The 20,752-nt window shown below is 40.3% G+C and overlaps 1 protein-coding gene and 1 long non-coding RNA gene across 5 annotated transcripts in view; one reads left to right on the plus strand and one right to left on the minus strand.

Moving 5' to 3' along the window:
* The window catches only part of KRAS (KRAS proto-oncogene, GTPase), a 53,358-nt gene extending 32,625 nt beyond the window's left edge, over positions 1-20,733 (plus strand). For 3 of the 4 annotated variants that reach the window (XM_075004558.1, XM_075004547.1, XM_075004567.1), the window contains exons 5-6: positions 11,128-11,251; positions 20,595-20,733. In XM_075004558.1, the coding sequence (XP_074860659.1) occupies positions 11,128-11,247 (120 nt within the window). In that variant the 3' untranslated portion in view covers positions 11,248-11,251; positions 20,595-20,733. The remainder of the gene's footprint in view (positions 1-11,127; positions 11,252-20,594) is intronic. The other variant, XM_075004573.1, reaches the window with a different exon arrangement.
* On the minus strand, positions 3,095-12,271 carry LOC142018649 (uncharacterized). Its single transcript, XR_012646875.1, has 5 exons — positions 11,821-12,271; positions 10,843-10,964; positions 8,321-8,367; positions 6,973-7,078; positions 3,095-3,379 (listed from the first exon to the last, which is right to left on the minus strand). It is a non-coding gene; the product is annotated as an uncharacterized LOC142018649 (long non-coding RNA).
* Positions 20,734-20,752: the final 19 nt, after the last annotated feature.

Below are 20,752 nucleotides of genomic sequence, written 5' to 3' on the forward strand. Positions count from 1 at the left end.
CCCTGAAATTTAGGACTACAAATAACTAGACATTCTTGAAAATTTTGCCTTGTAGGAAATGAATCATTAGGGGATTTTTTTTGTTGTTTTTTGTTTAATTTTGGTAAATAATCAGTATCATTAGTGATCAGGTACCATCTTATGGAACCACAGTGCTGTGATCTCAAACACAAAATATTGTCCAAAGACAAGTGGATGAACGTTTTTTTCAAGAACAACAAGTCGTCTTGTGGCACCTTATAGACTAACAGATATTTTGGAGCATAAGCTTTCGTGGGCAAAGACCTGCTTCATCAGATGCATGAGTGGGGGGTTGGTTTCAGAGGGGTATTTAAAGAGTGGGGTCCCAGTAAGAGGGAGGGCCAGAGCTGACAAGGTCTATTCAGCAAGGTGGAAATGGCCCAGTATCAACAGTACTTATGAAAGGAGGAAAAAACAAGGCAGATCAGACAGGGGATGCGACCCTTGGTCAGCATCTGCTGGGGAGATATGAACACTCAGAGCAGAGAAGCTGCCTTTGTAAGCTGCGAGCCACTCCCAGTCTCTGTTTAATCCTTGGTTAATGGAGTCAAATTTGCAAATAAATTGCAGCTCGGAGATGTCTCTCTTCATTTGATTTTTGAAATTTTTTTTGTTTCAGGACTGCCACCCTTAAATCTGCCACTGAGTGTCCAGGGAGATTGAAATGTTCTCTCACAGGCTTCTGTACATTACCATTCCTGATGTCTGATTTATGTCCATTTATTCTTTTACAGAGAGACTGTCCAGTTTGGCCAATGTAAATTGCAGTGGGGCATTGCTGGCACATGATGGCGTATATTATATTAGTAGATGTGCAGGTAAAGGAGCCCCTGATGGTATGGTTGATGTTAGGTCCTGTGATCATGTCACTGGTGTAGATACGTGAGCAGAGGTGGCAGCGAGGACTGTTTCAGGGTCTGGTTCCAGGCCTAGAGTCGCTGGTTTGTGATTTGTAGTGGCTGGTGAGGATTCGTTTAAGGTTGACAGGTTGTCTGTAGGCGAGGACAGGCCTGCCTCCCAAGGTCTGAGAGAGTGAAAGATCATTGTTCAGGATGGGTTGCAGATCACTAATGATGCAATGGAGAGGCCTTAGGTGGGTGCTGTATGTGATGGTCAGTGGTGTTCTCTTGTTTTCCTTGCGAGGCCTGTCTTGTAGCAGGTGGCTTCTGGGTACCCATCTGGCTCTGTCCATCTGTTTCCTCACTTCCTTAGGCAGGTACTGTAGTTTAAGGAAAGCTTGGTAAAGGTTTTGTAGATGTTTGTCTCTGTCTGATGGATCAGAGCAAATATGGTTGTACCTTAGTGCCTGGCTGTAAACAATGGATTGTGTACTATGCCCTGGATGGAAGCTGGAGGTGTGTAGATAAGCATAGCAGTCCATGGGTTTCCGGTATAGGGTGGTATTTATGTGACCGTTGCTTATCTGCACAGTAGTGTCCAGGAAGTGAATCTCTTGTGTGGACTGGTCCACGCTAAGGTTGATGGTTCAAGATACTACTTTTAGTTAGTGTGTGTATATGGGCCACATCTAGCCCACATGAAATATTTAGATTGTGTAAAAGGTAAACTTTCATTTACAGGAAACCCTTAGTCCTCCATGGTTGCAAAGACTGCCTTTTAAACATGAACCATTATGCAGTGATGTCTTCTAGAGGCTGCATAAAACCAGAAACATGGAAGTCGAGATTCCCTCCATCCTCCATTAGTGCATTTGCTCTAAAGGGCAATGATGGCACTTCACTATTAACTGTTTAATTGCTGACTATTTTAGCAGATACAGTGGGGGATGGAAGGGTGAGCATGAAGGCCCAGGGGAGCCAGGAGTTTCTGAAGGGAGGAAAAATGTAGGATGGTGAAGATAGAGTAGAGACAGAAGGTTTACCCCAAAATAGTTTTTGTTGTAGCTATAGGTACAAATTTTTATGATGATCTAATGCTGTCCATAGTAAGGAGGTGCCTTAATTACCCAATTTTAGTTTTAGGTGCCATTTTAAATCAGTACAAATCCTATAAGAGAGAGAGAGATTCTTGGAAGGAGGGTGAAAAAAGAGCAGAAATAAAAGTGGCTGTAAAGGTGTGCATATTTTTTCAAAGTGATATTGAATGTGACAGTAAGGTACTTAGCAAAAGGACTAGTTGCTGCATGAAGGTTACATTCCACCATTTTTGTGCCAACTTTGCACTAAAATCCATGGGAGCTCTGCGGTGGATTGACTCCACAATTTATATCCTGCTCCATGGACCATAACTAAAAAAAATAAATAAAAACCCAAGTCTTCTCCATCAAGTAAGTCTGACATCCATAAATAACATTACAGTTCACAGTATTTTTTTTTTCATAAAATGTCTTAAATCCTAGCTACAAAGTGTAGTAGTATGTTTTATGGGAGGTATTGCATTACTTTTTGTCACACACTCTATATACCATTACCATCTATAAATACAGCAGAAGGAATTCTAGAGGTTCTTTCCCACTGTACTTAGTTCTCTGTGTGTTTGACTTGTAGACTCAATCCTGTTGCATATGAGGAAGGAACTCCCAGAAAAATCAAAAGAAGTTGTACTTCTTTAAACTACACATGATTTTTGTTTTTAAGTCTAGATTTTGCCACTGTTGAGTGTAGTGTTTTACTTATAGGACATACGCAATATCTAATTTCAGCAGTGAGCCCAAAATGTGTCATTGACTTGTAGATTTTCCCTCTTTGTTACTGAAATAGTCTTCAAACTCCCATAATAGTATTAGATTAGGAGTAGAGTGTGGGTGGGGTTATATATGTGGGTGAGAATTCCTTGAATTGTCATACTTTCCTTGCAAAGCTGTATTGTGAAGAATGCATATTTGACATATTTTGAAAGTCTGTTTTAATGAAGATTTGATTATAAATGATTGACAGTTCCTTTTCTATTTTAACTGTTGTATGAACACTTAAATACCACATAGGTGAACTCCTGCTCAATGGGGAGTTCTCGTGAAATAAGTGGTGCTCCATTTGTAGGACTCCACTTGTGCAGTGCTCACTGTCAGGTTAAGGCTTGCAGAATTTTAAAAACTTGAATATTAAAAAAAGTTACTTGAACCAGCCTATCCTTTGCAGACATCATGCCAAAGATTGCTGTAAAATAATATCTTATCTATGCATAGTATGTAGCCATTATATTTTATTACCTGGGACTGGTAGCCTGACCTATCAAGGTTGCTTCACACTTCCCTTAAGGCCCTGTTTTTAATTGCCTGTAACATTGCCAACTCCAAATATTCTGTTTAAACTTTTCCATGCCTGGTCTCTGCCTTGGCCTGGTGGAGTTTTTTGGGGAAATTTCATCCATATCAGTTTAGACACTTATGAGAAGAAGGCTGAGACCAAAAAAAAAAAAGAAAAAGAAAATGAAAATCAAGAGAGCATATCTTTGTAAGGCTCGACCCATCCCCTCCATACCCCGTGCTTTGGAGCAGGAACTTGACATTTGTGGGGTTGGTAGCCTTTGTTTCAGTGATATTCCGGGAATGGCACCCAAGTTTCCTGAGTCTTTCCAATGCTTTGTCGTCAGCACATACCTGGCAAAAGGGGTATCTCGTTGCCCTCTAGTGCTGGTCACAAATAAGATAATGTACTACTGCTAAGTGGCAGAGGTCTGTGGTAGATCTAAATGTTTCAACTCTGTCTGTGACCCATAAAAGTGCCGTTGTAAGGCTAAATGAAGATTTTTTTTTTCAATTTGCTTTTTAAAAAAATCTTAGAAATCACCACACACAAAAACATCCAATAACTATTAAGAGAATGATTAAGGCTGCAAAGTCAAATGTTCATAACTTAAGAAATTGCAGAATTAAGGTTCCTAGTGGAACCTGCTCCTCTTCCCCACCATCAAAACAAAAAATCAGTCAAGTAGCACTTTAAAGACTAATGAAATAATTTATCAGGTGAGCTTCCGGGGGACAGACCCACGTCTTCGGACCATAGCCATACCAGAACAGACTCAATATTTAAGGCACAAAGATGTTAGTCTTTAAAGTGCTACTTGACTGCTTTTTTGTCTTGATAGTATATAGACTGGGATGGCTCCCTCTCTGTTACTATTCTCTTCCTCCATGTATCTGTTTAAAGTCAATCTTCAATTACATGATCCCTTTTTTTCCTCTTAAGCCACATGACTGAGTAAATAGGATGAATAGTGGTCACTTAATGAGTAGCTGTTTAATATTTTGTTCAGGGCCATTAAGCAATTCAAATAATTGTGATCAATGGTGTGATTAATCACACTAGTAAACAATAAAGCTATGTCTACACTACACAAATCTTTTGAAGGAAGCTCTTCAGGAGATCTCTTCCAAAAGAGCTTCTTTCAAAAAAGATCACTCTTGATCTGCTCTTTCAAAAGATAGTGTCCACACAGCCCCCACTCTGTTGAAAGAATGGCCCAGGGATCAAAAATGAAGACTTCTTTTCTTCAAAAGAAGGGCCCTGTGGCATGTCTACATGTTTTCCTTTGAGAGACGCTTTTGAAAGGCGGCACTCTTCCTGAAATGGGAAAGGAAGAGTGATTTACTTTTGAAAGAACGCTTTTTGTGTGTACACGTTCCATGGGTTCTTTTGAAAGAGCCCCCTTCTTTTGAAAAATCTTTTGAGAGAACTTGCTAGTGTATATGTTGCCTAATAGAATACCATTTATTATTTTGGACATTTTGTACGTTTTGCTCTAAAGGGCAATGATGCCACTTTTTGTACATTTTCAAATATATTGATTTCAATTACAACACAATATAAAGTTGAAGGAACAAAAGTTTGGCTCCGTGTAAATTCACACGCAAGGCCTTTTTTATGCATAGCTGGCTGAGTGTCACTTTGCTTGTTCAATGAGACTGACAAACAGCTGATTACAATAAATTAGATAGGGTGCCAAAGGGCGGAAGGAAACAACGGAGTGGGAATTCCTGAGCCCCCCTGGAAAGATGCTAGCAGAAAAGCATAATGAGTAAAATAAGCCAATAATCTAAAAGATTACATAATTGCTCCTCCTATGGCTCAGGTTTACATGTTTGTTAATAGACAGGTGTTATCCTTTAAGTTTTCTCTTGTACAGGATAGGTTAAATTCCAATTCTAGGTCTTTAGGGATGACAGCCTGTCAAAGGAGGTGTTTCTGCAGGTACATTCCTAAATGGTCTTAAAACAAAAGAAAGATAAGCAGTGTGTACATTGGCAATAATTATCAATCCCTTTCTAGGTTTAGATTGGCACCTGTGAAGAGTAGACACCATAACAGCTTCTCTCCCTAAGATTTTTCAGGAGACATTATTAATAAAAAGGGGGCAGCATTATTTCCGATGAATGTAAACAAACTTGTTTTTCTAAGGAATTGCCTGAAAAGAAGTAGGGCTGAATGGACTTGTAGGCTCTAAAGTTTTACATAGTTTTATTTTTGCTTGCAATTATGTTTAAAACAAACTGCATTTGCAAGCTGCACTTTCATGATAAAGAAATTGTACTACAGTACTTTTGTGAGGTGCATTGAAAAATACTAAATTTGTTTATCATTTTACAGTGCAAACGTTTGTAATAAATATGAAATGAGCACTGTACACTTTGATCTATGTTTTAATTGAAGTGAATATATTTGAAAATGTAGAAAAATACCCAAAATATTTTATTTCAATTGATACTTTGTTCTCAACAGTGCTATTAAAAATAGTGAATAATTGCAATTTTTAATTATTACTTTTGGGGAGGAGGGATAGCTCAGTGGTTTGAGCATTGGCCTGCTAAACCTAGGGTTGTGAGCTCAATCTTTGAGGGGGCCATTTAGGGATCTAGGGCAAATAGATTTTAAAAAGAAGGCAGACGACTGGACTGGACTCCCAATGTCCCTTTCAGTTCTATGAGATGTATATCTCCATATATTTTATTTTTTAAATTGCATGAGTTAATTGTGATTAATCAATGGTTCTACTTTTGTTTTATCTTCATTGTTAAGTTTGTGTCCAAGTCTTATTTGTTGTAGATGTCAGAATACAGAATTATTCATTTTCCTATCATACTCATTACTGTGCCAGCTGCGTGCTTTACAGATTTATGAATTTTACCTGCAAGATGAGGGTGCATTATTTATCACCATATTACAGGTGAAAAGCTGTTGCTTAGAGAGACTAAGGCCAAAAGTAATCACTAATTCTGATTGTTGATTTTTTCCAGAGGAAGTGATTTAAAATACTGATTCCAATCACTAATTTTAACCATGATTTAAATCAGCAAATGGGAAATCCATTAAATAATTGATTATAATCTTGTTTTGCATTTGTATTTGGCTCTTTTTCTAAAGAAACTGGGTCATCGTCATTAAAACATGTAGATTTACAACTGCATATAGCATTTACACTAAATGTTTTTTTGTTAACCAAAAAGATACACGATCTTTAATTTATATAACTTAATAAATACACTCATCCCTCGTTAAACGAGAATTTTATTTACGAGTACTCACTTAAACGAGGGACACACACACTTATCTTTGTTCACTAGATGAGTGAACTACCCCTGCTAATAGGAGACTTACCCTCTCCCCGCGGCTTCAACCTGCTGCAGCCTGACCCCGCTGTCAGCCTGCAGCGCCTACCCCCCACAGCCTGACACCCCGCCCCCCACCGGCCCTGCAGACACCAAACCGCCACAACTTAACACCCCCCCCCGCCGCTGGCCCCACACACATGAACCGCTGCAACCTAAACCCCCCCCTGCCAGCCCCTCACACCCAAACTGCTGCAGCCTAACCCTGCCAGCTCCATAGACCAAAACTGTTGCAGCTTTAACCCCCCTGCTGGCCCCAGAGACCCAACCTGCAGCAGCCCGAACCCTGTGCACCCCAACCCACTACCATGTTTTAACCCTCCCTCCCACTCATGTCCCCAAACTGCCCCCAACCTTTAACCCACCCCAACCCCAGGTTCACCTACCTCTCAAAAGCAGCGCCACCTGCTGCCACTCTGAGCACTTGGAACCAATCAGAGACTTGTACATGTATTTTCATAGTAATTTAGTGTCCCTTTTACAAGTTTTCGCCTACGAGCAGAAATCAAATTGTGCTTGTATAGCAAGGGATGAATGTACATAAAGATACTCAAATTTCATAAGTGTTATATTGAAAAAGGTGAATGGTTAATACTTTGCTTGTAATTTAAGATCTACTTGGATAGACATTAAAAAGCAATTCAATAAGATTAATATAAATGGGCTGGATACATTAAACTTTTTCTTATGAAAGTGTTTTTCATTTGAAATTGATTTATTAGACAAAGGAGTTGTTATCTGTCATTAATGAACCATTTGTTTTCAGTCATGTCTTTCAAGATTTGTTTAATTAGTAGTGGCTACTCTATCATACACTGTTTCTGTTTATACCTTGGAAGAAGGAAAACAAGCTTTGTTGCTTTTCAATTCCCAAGTGATTTTTTTAAACTTTGAACTAGTAAGTGAACAGAATAAAATGACACTAAAGGAACACTCTCTGCACCTGCAGAAGAGGATACTGCTGTCAGAAGGTGACTTAGCACTTCAGCAAGTTCTGATTCTGAGTGCTTAGCCAGTGATTTCCATCAATTCAGTGGTTCTGCTTTCTTTAAAACTTGGCAGCAAACATGTTTAATATTTCTTGTTTAGTTAAAATATTTTAGTAAGTGAAAGCCTTGATATAGGTTGTCTAATTCAATTTTAATTTTAAATAGGGTTGGAATAAGCTTGTGTGTGTTAAACTAAAAATATCAGTTTTAAATAAATTGATTTTATTCAATCTGCACTATGGCTACATCTACACTAGAGAGTTTTGTAGACAAAACTCACAAAGTATCTACACACAGCATGCATTTTGTTGACAGAAACTGTCAACAAAAAAGCTGTGTAAATGCTCCGGGTTGCCCTTTTGTCAACAGAGCAGATCAAAAGATCGATCTGCTTTTATGTGTCGATGAGATCTTTGACAGGTTTGTTGAAACAGCTGTTTAGACAGTAACTTCTGTAGACAGATGCTTCTAGTGTAGATGTAACCTGTATGTTCTTTTTAAGCACTGTCTGTAGGACAGTCTATGAATGTACTGTAAGCATTCTGGCCTATCAAATAGTCTTGTACTTTTGTGAATAGTAACATTTTATGCTAGCTGTTTGGCTGTGTGCGAGGAGTCTCCAACATCATCTTGAAAACACTGTGCTGCAGTATCTTGCATGTCATGGATCTTTCACATGTTAAAAATACCAGTGCTTTTAATTTCTTAATTGCTTAAAGAAAAGTACTGAAAAGCTGCTACTTACTTTCTGGTGGTGCCACTGTGACCTCGAATTACCATCAATTTGTTAACCTTATGAAGTGAGCATAAAAAAGAGACAGTAATGCAAAGGTTCTTTTTAAAAAATACTGTTGCTTTTTAAACCATATTGTTGTGGTGGCTTGCTCTTTAAAGGGTGTATTGTGTAGATTGTCATACTAGTTAAACTAGCAAATGTCTGTTGTTAAAAGATGTCTTTTCTTTTGTGACTCCTGTTAACTGGAATCCTAAAGTTACACTTTTGGTGGAGGTAGTAGCAATTTCTTTTCTCTCTGTGTGTCTGTTTCTCTGCATCGCTAATGCAAAATCACTCCTCCTGTCATTGGTGATGGGGACATGAACATTATGAAGGTGCACTGTCTGATTTGTGATATCACAGCAACAGAATCAAATTTCATGTTTCTTCTGCAAAACAGTAAATCCCAAATATCTTGATTTCTGCACAGCATGTGCTGTGGCTGATCACTGTTTATTAGCTCTCTATGAATTAAGATTTTCTTCTCTCTCAGGAAAACATGAAAATATGAGCTTTACTTGGCTTACGTTTTTGTAAATGACCTACAAATTGCTAGATTTTAAATGTAAGAATTTTCAGGCCATCAATATTTAGTGGATATGAAGGTAAGCTCCTTTTCTTAAAAAGGTAGATTTTTATTTCTTGAACTTAATTAGTTTTATTTATCCATAAATAACGTACAGCATGTTATAATCCTTATGATCAGATGGCTATTGTTCAGAGAACGATTCAGTTAGCAAATTCTGACTTTAGTGTCATTAATTCTTAACATGATCTTTTGTGGCATCATATATAGTAGAATAGATAAATTTTACACAATTTGTGTTTGTTTCCTGGGATTCTTTGCTCATCTTATTTGCACAGTGCATAGATATCCTTTTAGACAATTTTATTCGTACATAAAAAAAATCTGATTTTAAAGTCAAGGCTGTAAAAATGTAATTAGAAAAATTCTAGTAGTAGACTATGTGTATTAGCCAAAGTAGATTGCAGGTTTGAGAAACTCGTGTAATGAGTTATTCTCATCTCAAGTTAAATCTGTTTATGGAAAGCAGAGGTCCTGATTCTCGGATCTGGATGAGCTGTGCTCAGTGCAGAGTCTGAGATGCTAGGTAAAACTGCAGTAGACTGGCTGTGCCAAATTTAAAGGCTTACCCAAAATGACTGGCTCCAGGAGTGGGTAAACAAAAAGGTGGCACCAACCATTTGGGCACCAGTGCAACCTAAGTTGGGTAAATTTTAGTAGATCTCTCTGTAGGCCTTTCAATTTGGCAGAGCTGATCAGGTACAGTTCTCTGAAGTAGCCATTTGTCAACTTTCTGTTGCTGATAAGCTCTTCTGTCTTTCATCTGGGTTAAATATCTAAAGTTTTTTCCCCCAATTTTTCTTATATGGCTGAAGAGATGGCATATTCTCACAATGCCCTTGCAACTTAGATTGCCTTAATAATGAGGGAATCCTTTTCCTGGCTGCCATGGTCAGCTTTACAGCCTCTGACTACCATGCTGCAAAGGCACCATAGCAATTGCCTAGATCTGTCTTGGTTAGTATAGACTAGCACTTATTTTTGGGCTAACTTATACACCTTTTTCGTCATATGATCTGTAACAACTTGCTATTTCTCTAAGTTGGAGAAATAACTTATGAAAATAGGAATATTATTTCTATTGTGGTGTACACTGCTGACTTATTGTTTTTAGAAACAGATTATTTAATTAAAGGCAGATTACCTTAAAGAGGAAGTTTTTATGTATTTAGTCCAAATATATTCTCTTGATAAGATTAGAGCTAACAGTTACTTGTATCTTGGGTGTCAAATAAGTTCCATTTAAAAAAAAAATCAACCTTGGCCACTTTAAAAATTGAACGATATAGCATTAAGTATGCATGTGTCAGTAGCTGCTTTTTGTTCTTGAAATATGTAGTCTAACAGTTCTCTAAAAACTCTCTCATGTAGCAATCTGCATGAAGGCACATCTTGTACTCCAAAGAAGAGCAGACAGTAATTTATGCACTCATCTGACCAAAGAATGTAAGGGCCCCAAATCAGAGGTGTAGACTTGCCTGCCTAAATAACTCCAAAAGATTGGAATGAGTGGCTGAGGAACCTTAAACAGAAACACGCTCTTCTCTTCTCTTAGTGACTAAGTTACTATACTTACATTGTGCATTGAAAAATGCACAATGTGATATACATCTCTGAGTAGTACATTATAATAATTTTTCCTGATCCATCCCCAAATTGGTCCATACCCTGTTCTGACCAATTACTACTTTCCTACAAAAATGCTGAAGGGCTTTAAGTACAATGCAGCGTAGTGGCTTTGAATGACCCAGACCTTACTCCTGAATTTTGCCTGCCTGCAGCTTGTCAGTTATAATTTTATATCAAGCCAGACTTAACTGTCTAAAGGTGTTTTTTTTAAAGGTATAAATGCCCAATTGCAAATGCAAATACAAAATTGGGCATGGATATAAGTCTTAAAACTTACCTTTAATTCAGGACAGAGAAGATGCCAGTAAGGAGCATCTGTTAAAGAACATAGATTCTGTGGCTCCATATGTGACATTATAGATAGTGTTCCACCCTTCCTCTGATAGGCTCTTGCTTAGTCTGCAGATTGAACATGAACACAGCTTTAAGAATTACTTGTGCTCTGTACGCTTACATTTTTCACATAAAGCTCATACTTTCAGTGGTTTTTCTGAAATGGGTGTCCCAGTACATCATCTTTGTCAAGAAAGCAGATTTTAAGGAGTTGTGTTTTACAATGCAGAGAGTGGAGGATGCTTTTTATACATTGGTGCGAGAGATTCGACAGTACAGAGTGAAAAAAATCAGCAAAGAAGAAAAGACTCCGGGGTGTGTGAAAATTAAAAAATGTCTTGTAATGTAACAGGGTAAGTTTTGTAATAGGGTAAGTTTTGCAAATTAATTTTGGGCAGAGAGCCTGATTATCAGTTTTGTGTAAATCAGATGTCTTATGACTTCTCAGTAGTAATTAAATTTCATAATACAAGTATAAAATAAATTTCTACTATTCTCTCTTATTAACATCTGGTTTTGGGCTTTGGTTTCCTAGCAACAGAGTATTTTTACATAGTACCTTAGCTATTTATTGGTTTTGTCTGTGGTTGACAAATCGGTAGGAGAGTGATACTCTGAGTGACCTTGGGCAATTTATTTTAATCTCTGTGCTTTGGTGTCTGTTAAATGGGTGTCATGGTATATGCCAACCTCATGCAGTGTGTTGTGAAGAAAAATTTAGAGATTCCAGAGTTGTGAAGGCCACCGTAGATCTTCAATTTGATTTATAAATAGCTGATACTCTCTCTTCAACTATCTACATTTTCAGATATAGAAACAAATTAAATGCTTTTCTCACTGCAACAGATAAGCAGTGGAAATTAGGACACAGAAGTTTGAGAGACCACACCTATCCTTAGACCACTGGTCCTGTATCACTCACCCTCTGAGATGAAATAATTCACTTTATCTCTTCAGAAAATGCATCTGAATTCTTTCTTCCCCATTTCAGTTATATTGGCATCCGATTTCATCAGACAACTGATATGGGAGGGAGGGACAGACGTTGTTTGTCTTTAAAATGTCTTTGTTGTAAAAGGAATAGAGAAGTTTTGTACTGAAATAAGAAAAATGCAGATAAGTACAATATCCAGCTATATTAATATTATAACATAAACCAGTGTTTAATATCTTCTGGTTTATGGTGTAAGAACTAAGAACCAAAAAATAAGTGGGAAGAGAGAAGCTCTGAGAAATGAAGAAAAGATAATGTTCAATACATAGCATGTCATCAAGAAGCAGTGTGCTCAGTCTGTTCCAAACACTTTCACTAGGCCCCCTCCTCCCCAATAACGCTCCCTGTACACACTGCTGTTCTATTACTTCTTGTGCTCTGGGTGCTGCACTCACTTGACAGGCAGGATGATGACCATTCACTGCCCACTCCCTAGCATCCCACTTTTGTCTTTGCCAGTTTGATTATTGTCTCACTCGGAACAACGTGCCTGAAGGCAGTGGAGTCTGTCATTTGTGTCCGAAGCAGTGAAAGCTAAAGAAAAATAGAAAGTCCACTTCATCAGTGGCTCTTAGCAGTTGTGCTTTGCCACTGGGATAGTGAACATTTTACTTGTATTTTCGTGAGGGGGTGGGGGTTACTCCACAACCTCTTTGGAGTGACATAGTGGCTAAAATGATGGGTACGAAAGACAAAACAAAGCTACATAGATATTCTCCCAAAATATTGGCATAATGAGACAGTCTACGCCAGTAGTGTCCAATGGGAATTGAAAGATCGCCACACTTGTGGTTGTCATCTTTGTGTATTCGCCCCAGCCCTGCCCCTCTTAATAAATGCCCTCTGCCAGAGCCAGGCTCCTCCCCCCCCCAGCTCTAAATGAGTGCCCTCCCCCAGAACCAGGCCCCCCCACACTGCCCGAGCCCCTCCCCCACGCTAAATGACAGCATCTCACCAGAGCCACTGGAGTGGCTGGGGCTACCAGGCCCGGAGGAGTCACCAGAGCAGCTGGGGCTAAGGGGAGCAGCCAGGGCCACTGGGGCCAGATGAGCAGCTGGGGCCGCCATGCGCTTCTCCCCCAGGTGTGGGGAATGGGTAGGGTGGCCCTCGTGTGCAGCTCTAGGAGGAGCCACATTTAAAGTTCCCATGAGCCACATGTGGCTCCAGATCTGAAGCACCGCACCACTGTGTCCTGTTTGCACATGCAGAGCTGGTCTTAGGGTGGGCGAGCCAGGCAGTCTCCCTGGGCCACTAGTTTCAAGGGACCACCAAAACCCCCCACACTCCTGGGCAGCTCCCACTGGACTGCCTGTGCTCCCAGGCAGCCCCCCTATTCCTGGGCAGGCCCCCACCACACTGTGTGTGCTCCTGAACAGCCTCCTGCTCCTGATCTGGCCCCTGCTGTGCTGCCCACACTCCTGGGCAGGCGCTCTGCTCCTGGGCAGCCCCTGCCTGGGGCCACCAATTGAGTAGGACTGGCCCTGGCCACGTGTGGCGAGTGGCAACCATATTGAACACCACGGTGTGTGCTAGCGGGAGAACTATCTTCTATTGGCATAACCCCCCCCCCCACCTCTGTGAGTAGCAGAAGCTACATTGGCAGCAGAAATTCTTTTGTTAACATGATGTTAGGCACACAAGAGCTTAGTTCAGTGTAACTCATGTTGCTCAGAAGGGAGTGACATATTTATCCTGAGTGACCTAAATTTTGCTGACACAGCTAGCTTTAGTCCATTAGCTGAGAATATCCTGAATGTTGGTGATCAGGGCTCTCTGAATTGTTCCACTAATGTCCTCTGCTCCTCCCTAGTGGCCCACTGGGTATTGTGAATTTAGCTTTGATGTGGGACAATAGCTTGTCCCAGGTCTTTATGATATCTGTTCACTTCAAACTGGTTGCCTTTTCCCATGTTTTTAAAAGGAACTCATTTAGTTATACTTCTCTAAGCTTTGTCTTCAGGGAAAAGTTAGTCATGCCTTTTTGCAATTAGGATACATGAAGGAGAGACCCTGGAGATAAGCTTAGTTCTGGTATGTTGGAAAGGCCATCTTCCTTTTGTTCATGTATCTGGAAGTAGATCTAAGACTTCCTTCACAGTGCTAAGAAAAGATTTCTGGCTTTGTTGACCTTTTGTGGACGTACTTGGGAAAGAGTGGTTAGAATCTAATTTTCTTTGTTTGCTTTCCACTGAGAATCTCCTCAGATTCTTGAAACTATTTCCATAATCTCTTGAGGGTAACCTTTCTCTCTTCACTTGATTCCTAGTATAGTAGTTTTGCCCCCAGATAAGGAGAAACACTGACAAATTTCTGCATGCCTAGTGCCATCCTAACTAATGTCTAGTCAGCATATAAATTACCCAAGTGGCTAAACTTTTTGTGGAGCTCCTAGGATTCTTGATGAACTCAAGGAAACATGATCATTAAGTGAAAATAAGTTTTATGTATATGCCCTTGAGGTGTGATAAGTCATGTTAGCAATCTTGGCATTTAGAAGGCTAATCTGGAGAAGACATGCTCATAAAGGCACATCAATAGCTAAATACCTGAGTTGTTATGCCACAAGTAATACAGTCTGCTAAGGAAACCATCCTTTCTTAGTGTGTGTCTTCATGGCAAAAGAGGCCTCCTCAGCAGTGAATCTTAGAGCCTGCAACTAAAAATTCAATCTGTGGACTAACAATAGCCATGTAGACATTTGGGCTTAGAATTTCAAGCCCAGGTAGGGATGATGGATTTCTTTCTGTACAGCTGTTTTTAGTGATGTTGCCAAAGACCTGATAGCTTAACTGTAGACCCAGACAGACTCACTGCTGAGTGTGTGGGTTGTTTTGTTTCTTTGCTGACACATAACCACATTCTCAGTAAGAATGTAATTGTTCTGGGACAGCTTAACTGTACAGCAGACTAGCTAAGCAGTTCCAAGGAAAATGGTCCTTGAAGACTGAAGCCTTTCAACAGATTTCCAGAACTTTGGGAAAACTCACAACAGAACTCTTTGAAACTAAATGCAGCTTCAGGTGTTTCTTTCATCAGCCAACCAAGCCCTGCAATGATGGTCCAGAGCACATTTGTTATTACATAGAACTTCTCCTGGTTTTTGTATTTTCTCCTTTCTGTCATCATGGGACTTTTTTTTATATGGTATTTAAAAAATGATTGTTTTGGATTGGAAAGCTTGTGCGGGGTTAGTATTTCCACCTGCTTATGGAGCCCTGAAGGATTAAATTTCTTTGGTCTTACATCATAAAGCAGGACAAAGCTACGTATATCTGACTAACTCTGTGATCAATAAAATGTTTTAACTAATGTAAAACCTACAAAGGATACCTTCATTGAAAATATGAGTAGCATTCTATTACAGGTGATTGCCTAATAATGAAAGGCTTTGTCTACTTTTTAAAAAACTAAAGCATGGTTGCAGCAGCACTTTAAACAGAAAATGTGGCCATGGCAGAAGCACTGGGGGAGAGCTCACTGGGCACTCTTGTGAGCTACTTCCATGAGGGGAGTAGCTAACAGCACTGGAAGCCCGTTTGCATTGGCGCAGTGAAGTAGCAGTGTAGACTTAGCCATGGAAGCTATGTTTGAACTTAATTTTGTAAGACACTCAGTAATTGTTTTCCAGCTGTAAACAAAGTTGTTTTTAGCCTTCCCATCCAACTCCAAAGAAAGATGTGGAAATCTGCAAGCCAAAATGATGATAGTCTCCCTCCCATGTTGAAAGTATACTCTATAATTAGATCCTTTTTTAACTATAAGTTGATTTAAGCCCTCTTGAAAAAGCAAACTATTTTTTTAATAGGAAGTTGATAGGAAAAAGTAAAGTTTTGACATTAAATGCTACTTAACTGTTAAACTACCTTAAGCCTTAAACAATGTCTAAATATTTTCTTAGTGTGAATGCAAGATAGAAGTTGATTTATGATCCTGCACAGGGCTCTCTGTGAATTAAATTGTCTCTCTTCTGGAGTTATGGCCAGTAGGAGGGCTTCCAAGCACTGACTTTTTAATTTTAAAATATGACTTGAACAGAATCGAGCACAAAATAAATTTTCTACCTGAGCTGAATAAAGTGACTGCTGATTGTATTTTTATCAAAACACTTCTAAGTTATCCTTGTTGTAACCATATTCTTGTAGTTTGCACGTATACTTTTTCAACTAGGGTCTTAGAATTCTTCTGCACACTATCATCTAATAGATTTCTGGATTTATGTCTAAATGCCTCCCAGCATTTGAAAGCTTTAGAGATAATTTTTGTAACACTTCTGTGGGGTCACCAAATGAAATGAATGGGTAACAGATTTAAAACTAACAAAAGGAAGTATTTCTTCACACAGCGCATAATAGGCCTGTGGCACTTTTTGCCAGAGGAAGTTGTGAAGACCAGGACTTGAACAGGGTCCAAAAATGAGCTGGATAAATTCATGGTGGCTAGGTCTATTGATGGCTATTAGCCAGGATGTGTAGGAATGGTGTCCCTAGACTTTGTCAGAGGTTGGAAATGAATGTCAGGAGAGGGATCGCTTTCATGATTACCTGTTCTCTCCCTCTAGGGCATCAGGCATTGGCCCCTGTTGAAACATGGGATGTTGGGCTAGATGGACCTTTGGTCTGACCCAGTGTGGCCATTCTTCTGTTCTTTTAATGTCAGCATTTCATTCTAAGTCAGTAAAATAAATAGAGTAAAAATGTTCATTGAAGGTGTCTGAAGAAAACACAGCAATGAATAATGACCCCTTAAGAGACATGTTAGTGAGAGAATTCCAAAGCTTAGTGCCCAGATGAATTTCAGTAGGAGGCCAAGAGAGACTGACATTTTGTGGAAATGGTTGCACACTCCCAGAAGCAATAGTCTATTAGTCAGACTTAAGTACATTAAGGTCTCAGAGTATGCGAACCCAGAGTATGCAACCCTGCTTACATGTCTGACCCCCAGTTCCTACAGTAAACCCTGCAAAAGCAGAGTTTCCAGTTGCGCTTAACTTGCTCCTCTCCAGCCCTGACTCAATCTACCTGGCTCCACATGGGCCTCAGCTCAGCGCCCCCCCACGCCCAGCTCTTCTCACTACCCGTGCATAGCTCCTGTTCACACCCCCCTCCACCTCTGGCTCTAGCTCACCATCCCTCATGTGTAGCTCCAGCTCAACCTCCCCCTGCCCTAGTTTAAACCCCCGTGTGCATGGCTCCATTTCAAGCCCCCTCTATGTGCGTAGCTTTGGTTCAAGGCTCCCCACCCCCCACTGTGGCCCGGCTTACCACCTAAGCAGGGCTCCAGCTCAGCTCCTCCCCTTACCCCCACCCTGCAGCCCTAACCCACCCCAGGCTTAGCTTGCCTCCCATGACCACAAACCACTGCCAGGCTTAACCCTCCCACCCCAGGACTAATTTTCCTGCTGCTTTCCCAACTGCAGAACATGTCTTCCACCTGGGAAAAAGCCGGAATCCCACTTGCACGAAATTTGGGTTACATGAGGATGTGTGGAACAGAACCCTCATGTAACTCAAGAGTCTACTGTACTAGCAAATGCTCTGGAGTTCCTACTTAGTTGTTCCTTTGACATTGTCAAATGTGTTGCTGCTGCATGTGTAAAACCTGAAATTCTGCAAACACTAAAGAGTAGACGTGCACAGATGCAGGACTTTAATTCTTCTCAGTTTTGCCAGCACATTTGAGGTCTTCTGAGCAAGTGGCTTAGTGTCACTGACTCTATCTGTAGAAGACTTGTGGGTAAAGCAGGACTTCGGGTAACTTTCCTACTGAACTCTAGTTGAGTTGCTGCAACCCAAATTTTGAAAACGTGTTCCTTATCTAAGAGTAACCAAAATAAGTTCCTGGGGTTAAATGAAAGATAAACTAAGAGCTTAAATTTAAATCTATTTCTGAACTGAGTCTTGATACAAAGTGCCCTTTTAAGTCTTGGGAACGGGAGGATGGCTTAGGGCTGCGAGTGGTTTAAGCCTGGAGGAAGGGAGGTATGGTTTGGGGCTGTGAGGGATTTAAGCCTGAGGGAGTGGGGGAATCAAGACTTAAAAAAAAAAAAAAAAAAAAAAGTCCCAGGGGAGGAAACGCTCCCCCACCCCAATTTTGAATTGTCTTGGGTCACAAAGTCTTACTGAATTGTCAGAATGGGCTGCCATCTCAAAAAGGCTGGGAACTGCCGCATAAGGTGAAATGCCATACTTAGTCTCCCCCTAGTGTACAGCTTTCATAATACACACAAAGTAAAATTACACTGTTTTGCAATACCTGCAGTAGGCACATTAGAATGAATTTCAGCCTTAGCTGTGTTTCTTAGAGGTGTAAGTCCTTAATATTGTTTGAATACAGCTTGTTCTATTGGTTAATTTCTGTGCATTTATTTTAACAGTAGCTTAACACAGGAAGGAATCTTTTTGTGGACACCAGAGTTCTGTTATGCCTTGTATTTAGCGCCATTCTTCTGAGGATCTTAAACCACTCTATGGCTACGTCTACACGTGCAGCCAACATCGAAATAGCTTATTTCGATGTTGCGACTCTATTTCGATGAATAACGTCTACACGTCCTCCAGGGCCGGCAACATCGATGTTCAACTTCGACGTTGCTCAGCCCAACATCGAAATAGGCGCAGCGAGGGAACGTCTACACGTCAAAGTAGCACACATCGAAATAGGGATGCCAGGCACAGCTGCAGACAGGGTCACAGGGCGGACTCAACAGCAAGCCGCTCCCTTAAAGGGCCCCTCCCAGACACAGTTGCACTAAACAACACAAGATACACAGAGCTGACAACTGGTTGCAGACCCTGTGCCTGCAGCATAGATCCCCAGCTGCCACAGAAGCAGCCAGAAGCCCTGGGCTAAGGGCTGCTGCCCACGGTGACCATAGAGCCCCGCAGGGGCTGGAGAGAGAGCATCTCTCAACCCCCCAGCTGATGGCCGCCATGGAGGACCCAGCAATTTCGACGTTGCGGGACGCGGATCGTCTACACGGTCCCTACTTCGACGTTGAACGTCGAAGTAGGGCGCTATTCCTATCTCCTCATGAGGTTAGCGACTTCGACGTCTTGCCGCCTAACGTCGAAGTTAACTTCGAAATAGCGCCCGACGTGTGTAGACGCGACGGGCGCTATTTCGAAGTTGGTGCTGCTACTTCGAAGTAGCGTGCACGTGTAGACGCAGCTTATAGGTGTTATTGACCTCTGGGAGGAAGATGGTATTCACTACATTTTACTCATAGGGAAACTGAGGTACTTCCCGGTCATCTTGCTCAGCTCATGAGTGCAGTCTGTAGGAAAGCAGCAGTACTGTTCTTAGTGCCAGTCCAGCACTCTAACCAGGAGACTATACTTCAGTCTTTTTCAGTGGACTGTAATATTTGTTTTGCTATTTTGGTTTATAGAGAATTAATATCACAGTATGTATGTTTTAAAATTCCATGTCCAGCTGCCACACCATTGTATCTGATATAAAGATTATTCTCTAGATACAGGGGGGGTAAAAGATGAATTTTGTGCCTTAATTCGGACTTAAGTAAAAGTCAGATATTAACATGAGTTGTATATCAGAACAGTATTAATGAGATCCATTCATTCTGCTTTAAAAAGTGAACATTTAAAAACCAATAGAACTGCACCCCCAAAAATGCTACATTCATTTTATGTTGACTGTTACAATTTATTTATATTTGGAATAATTCACAGTATACTAGTGAATGTACTTAAGTGTGCTGAATGTACTTAAGTGGGATTTTTGGTGCATGTACAGCTGCTAACTTCCTAGTAGAGCAGTGGTTTTCCACTGGTGTGCCATGAGAACTGTTAAGTGTGCCATGAAATTTAGTCAGTTTCCCTTCATAGCTCTTTGCAGAGTCACGGCAGGAGGGAAGGGGGTGGGAATTGATGAACCAATGCCAGCTGGGGCTCAAGTACCAAGGCTATTTAGTCAATTTCCAGATCTGAGGAAGCAGCTCTGCCCCATGAAAGCTCATCACCTAATAAATTATTTTGTTGGTCTTTAAAGCACCACATGACTGCTTTTTTTGTTTTGTGAAGATAGACTAACATGGCTACTACTCTCTGTGACTGTTCAGTTTTCTCCTATTGGTATCAATGGGAGGGTTTTTAGCTGTTGCTCTCAGTGGGAGAAGGAACATGCAGTATGTATGTATTGCCTTTAATTTGAACTTTGCAATTTAGGGTGTCTACAGCTGATAACAAAAAGGACTTCTTTAAGCCCCAGTGGTGGGAGTTTTTACTTCTGGGGGTTGATTTCTGTACCCACTTCTGCAGGTGTGTGGCATATTACTTTGATACAGTAGTATTTTACGCTCACTTTTGTACATCTATAAATACATAATGACAAATGGTGTGGTGAACTGGGCTCTCAGATACACAAGAATAGCAAATGAAAATGTGCATATGAAATTAACCCCATGCTAACCTGGAAGCTGCCAAAAATACAAAGGTTTCCAAAACCACTTAATATTGCTCTGTGACAACACACGTACTTGTTATATTTACAGAACCCAAACACTTAAAAGCACAGAAATTAATAAATAAATCTACACAGATTATAAAAAGTAATATTTCATCACAACACCTACTATACATATTCTTACTAAACTACAACATTATGAACCTGCAGTACTTAGATGAATACAAACGCTACCCAAATCATGTTAATTTGATTTTACAGCCACATACATTTCTTTGCAGGGTGTTGATGACGCCTTCTACACATTAGTTCGAGAAATCCGAAAACATAAAGAGAAGATGAGCAAAGATGGTAAAAAGAAGAAAAAGAAGACAAAGACAAAGTGTATAATTATGTAAATACAATTTATCCTTTATTCTTAAGGCATACTTAAATGATT

Source organism: Carettochelys insculpta, chromosome 1 (genome assembly GCF_033958435.1).
Source record: "Carettochelys insculpta isolate YL-2023 chromosome 1, ASM3395843v1, whole genome shotgun sequence".
NCBI classification, from domain to species: domain Eukaryota; kingdom Metazoa; phylum Chordata; order Testudines; family Carettochelyidae; genus Carettochelys; species Carettochelys insculpta.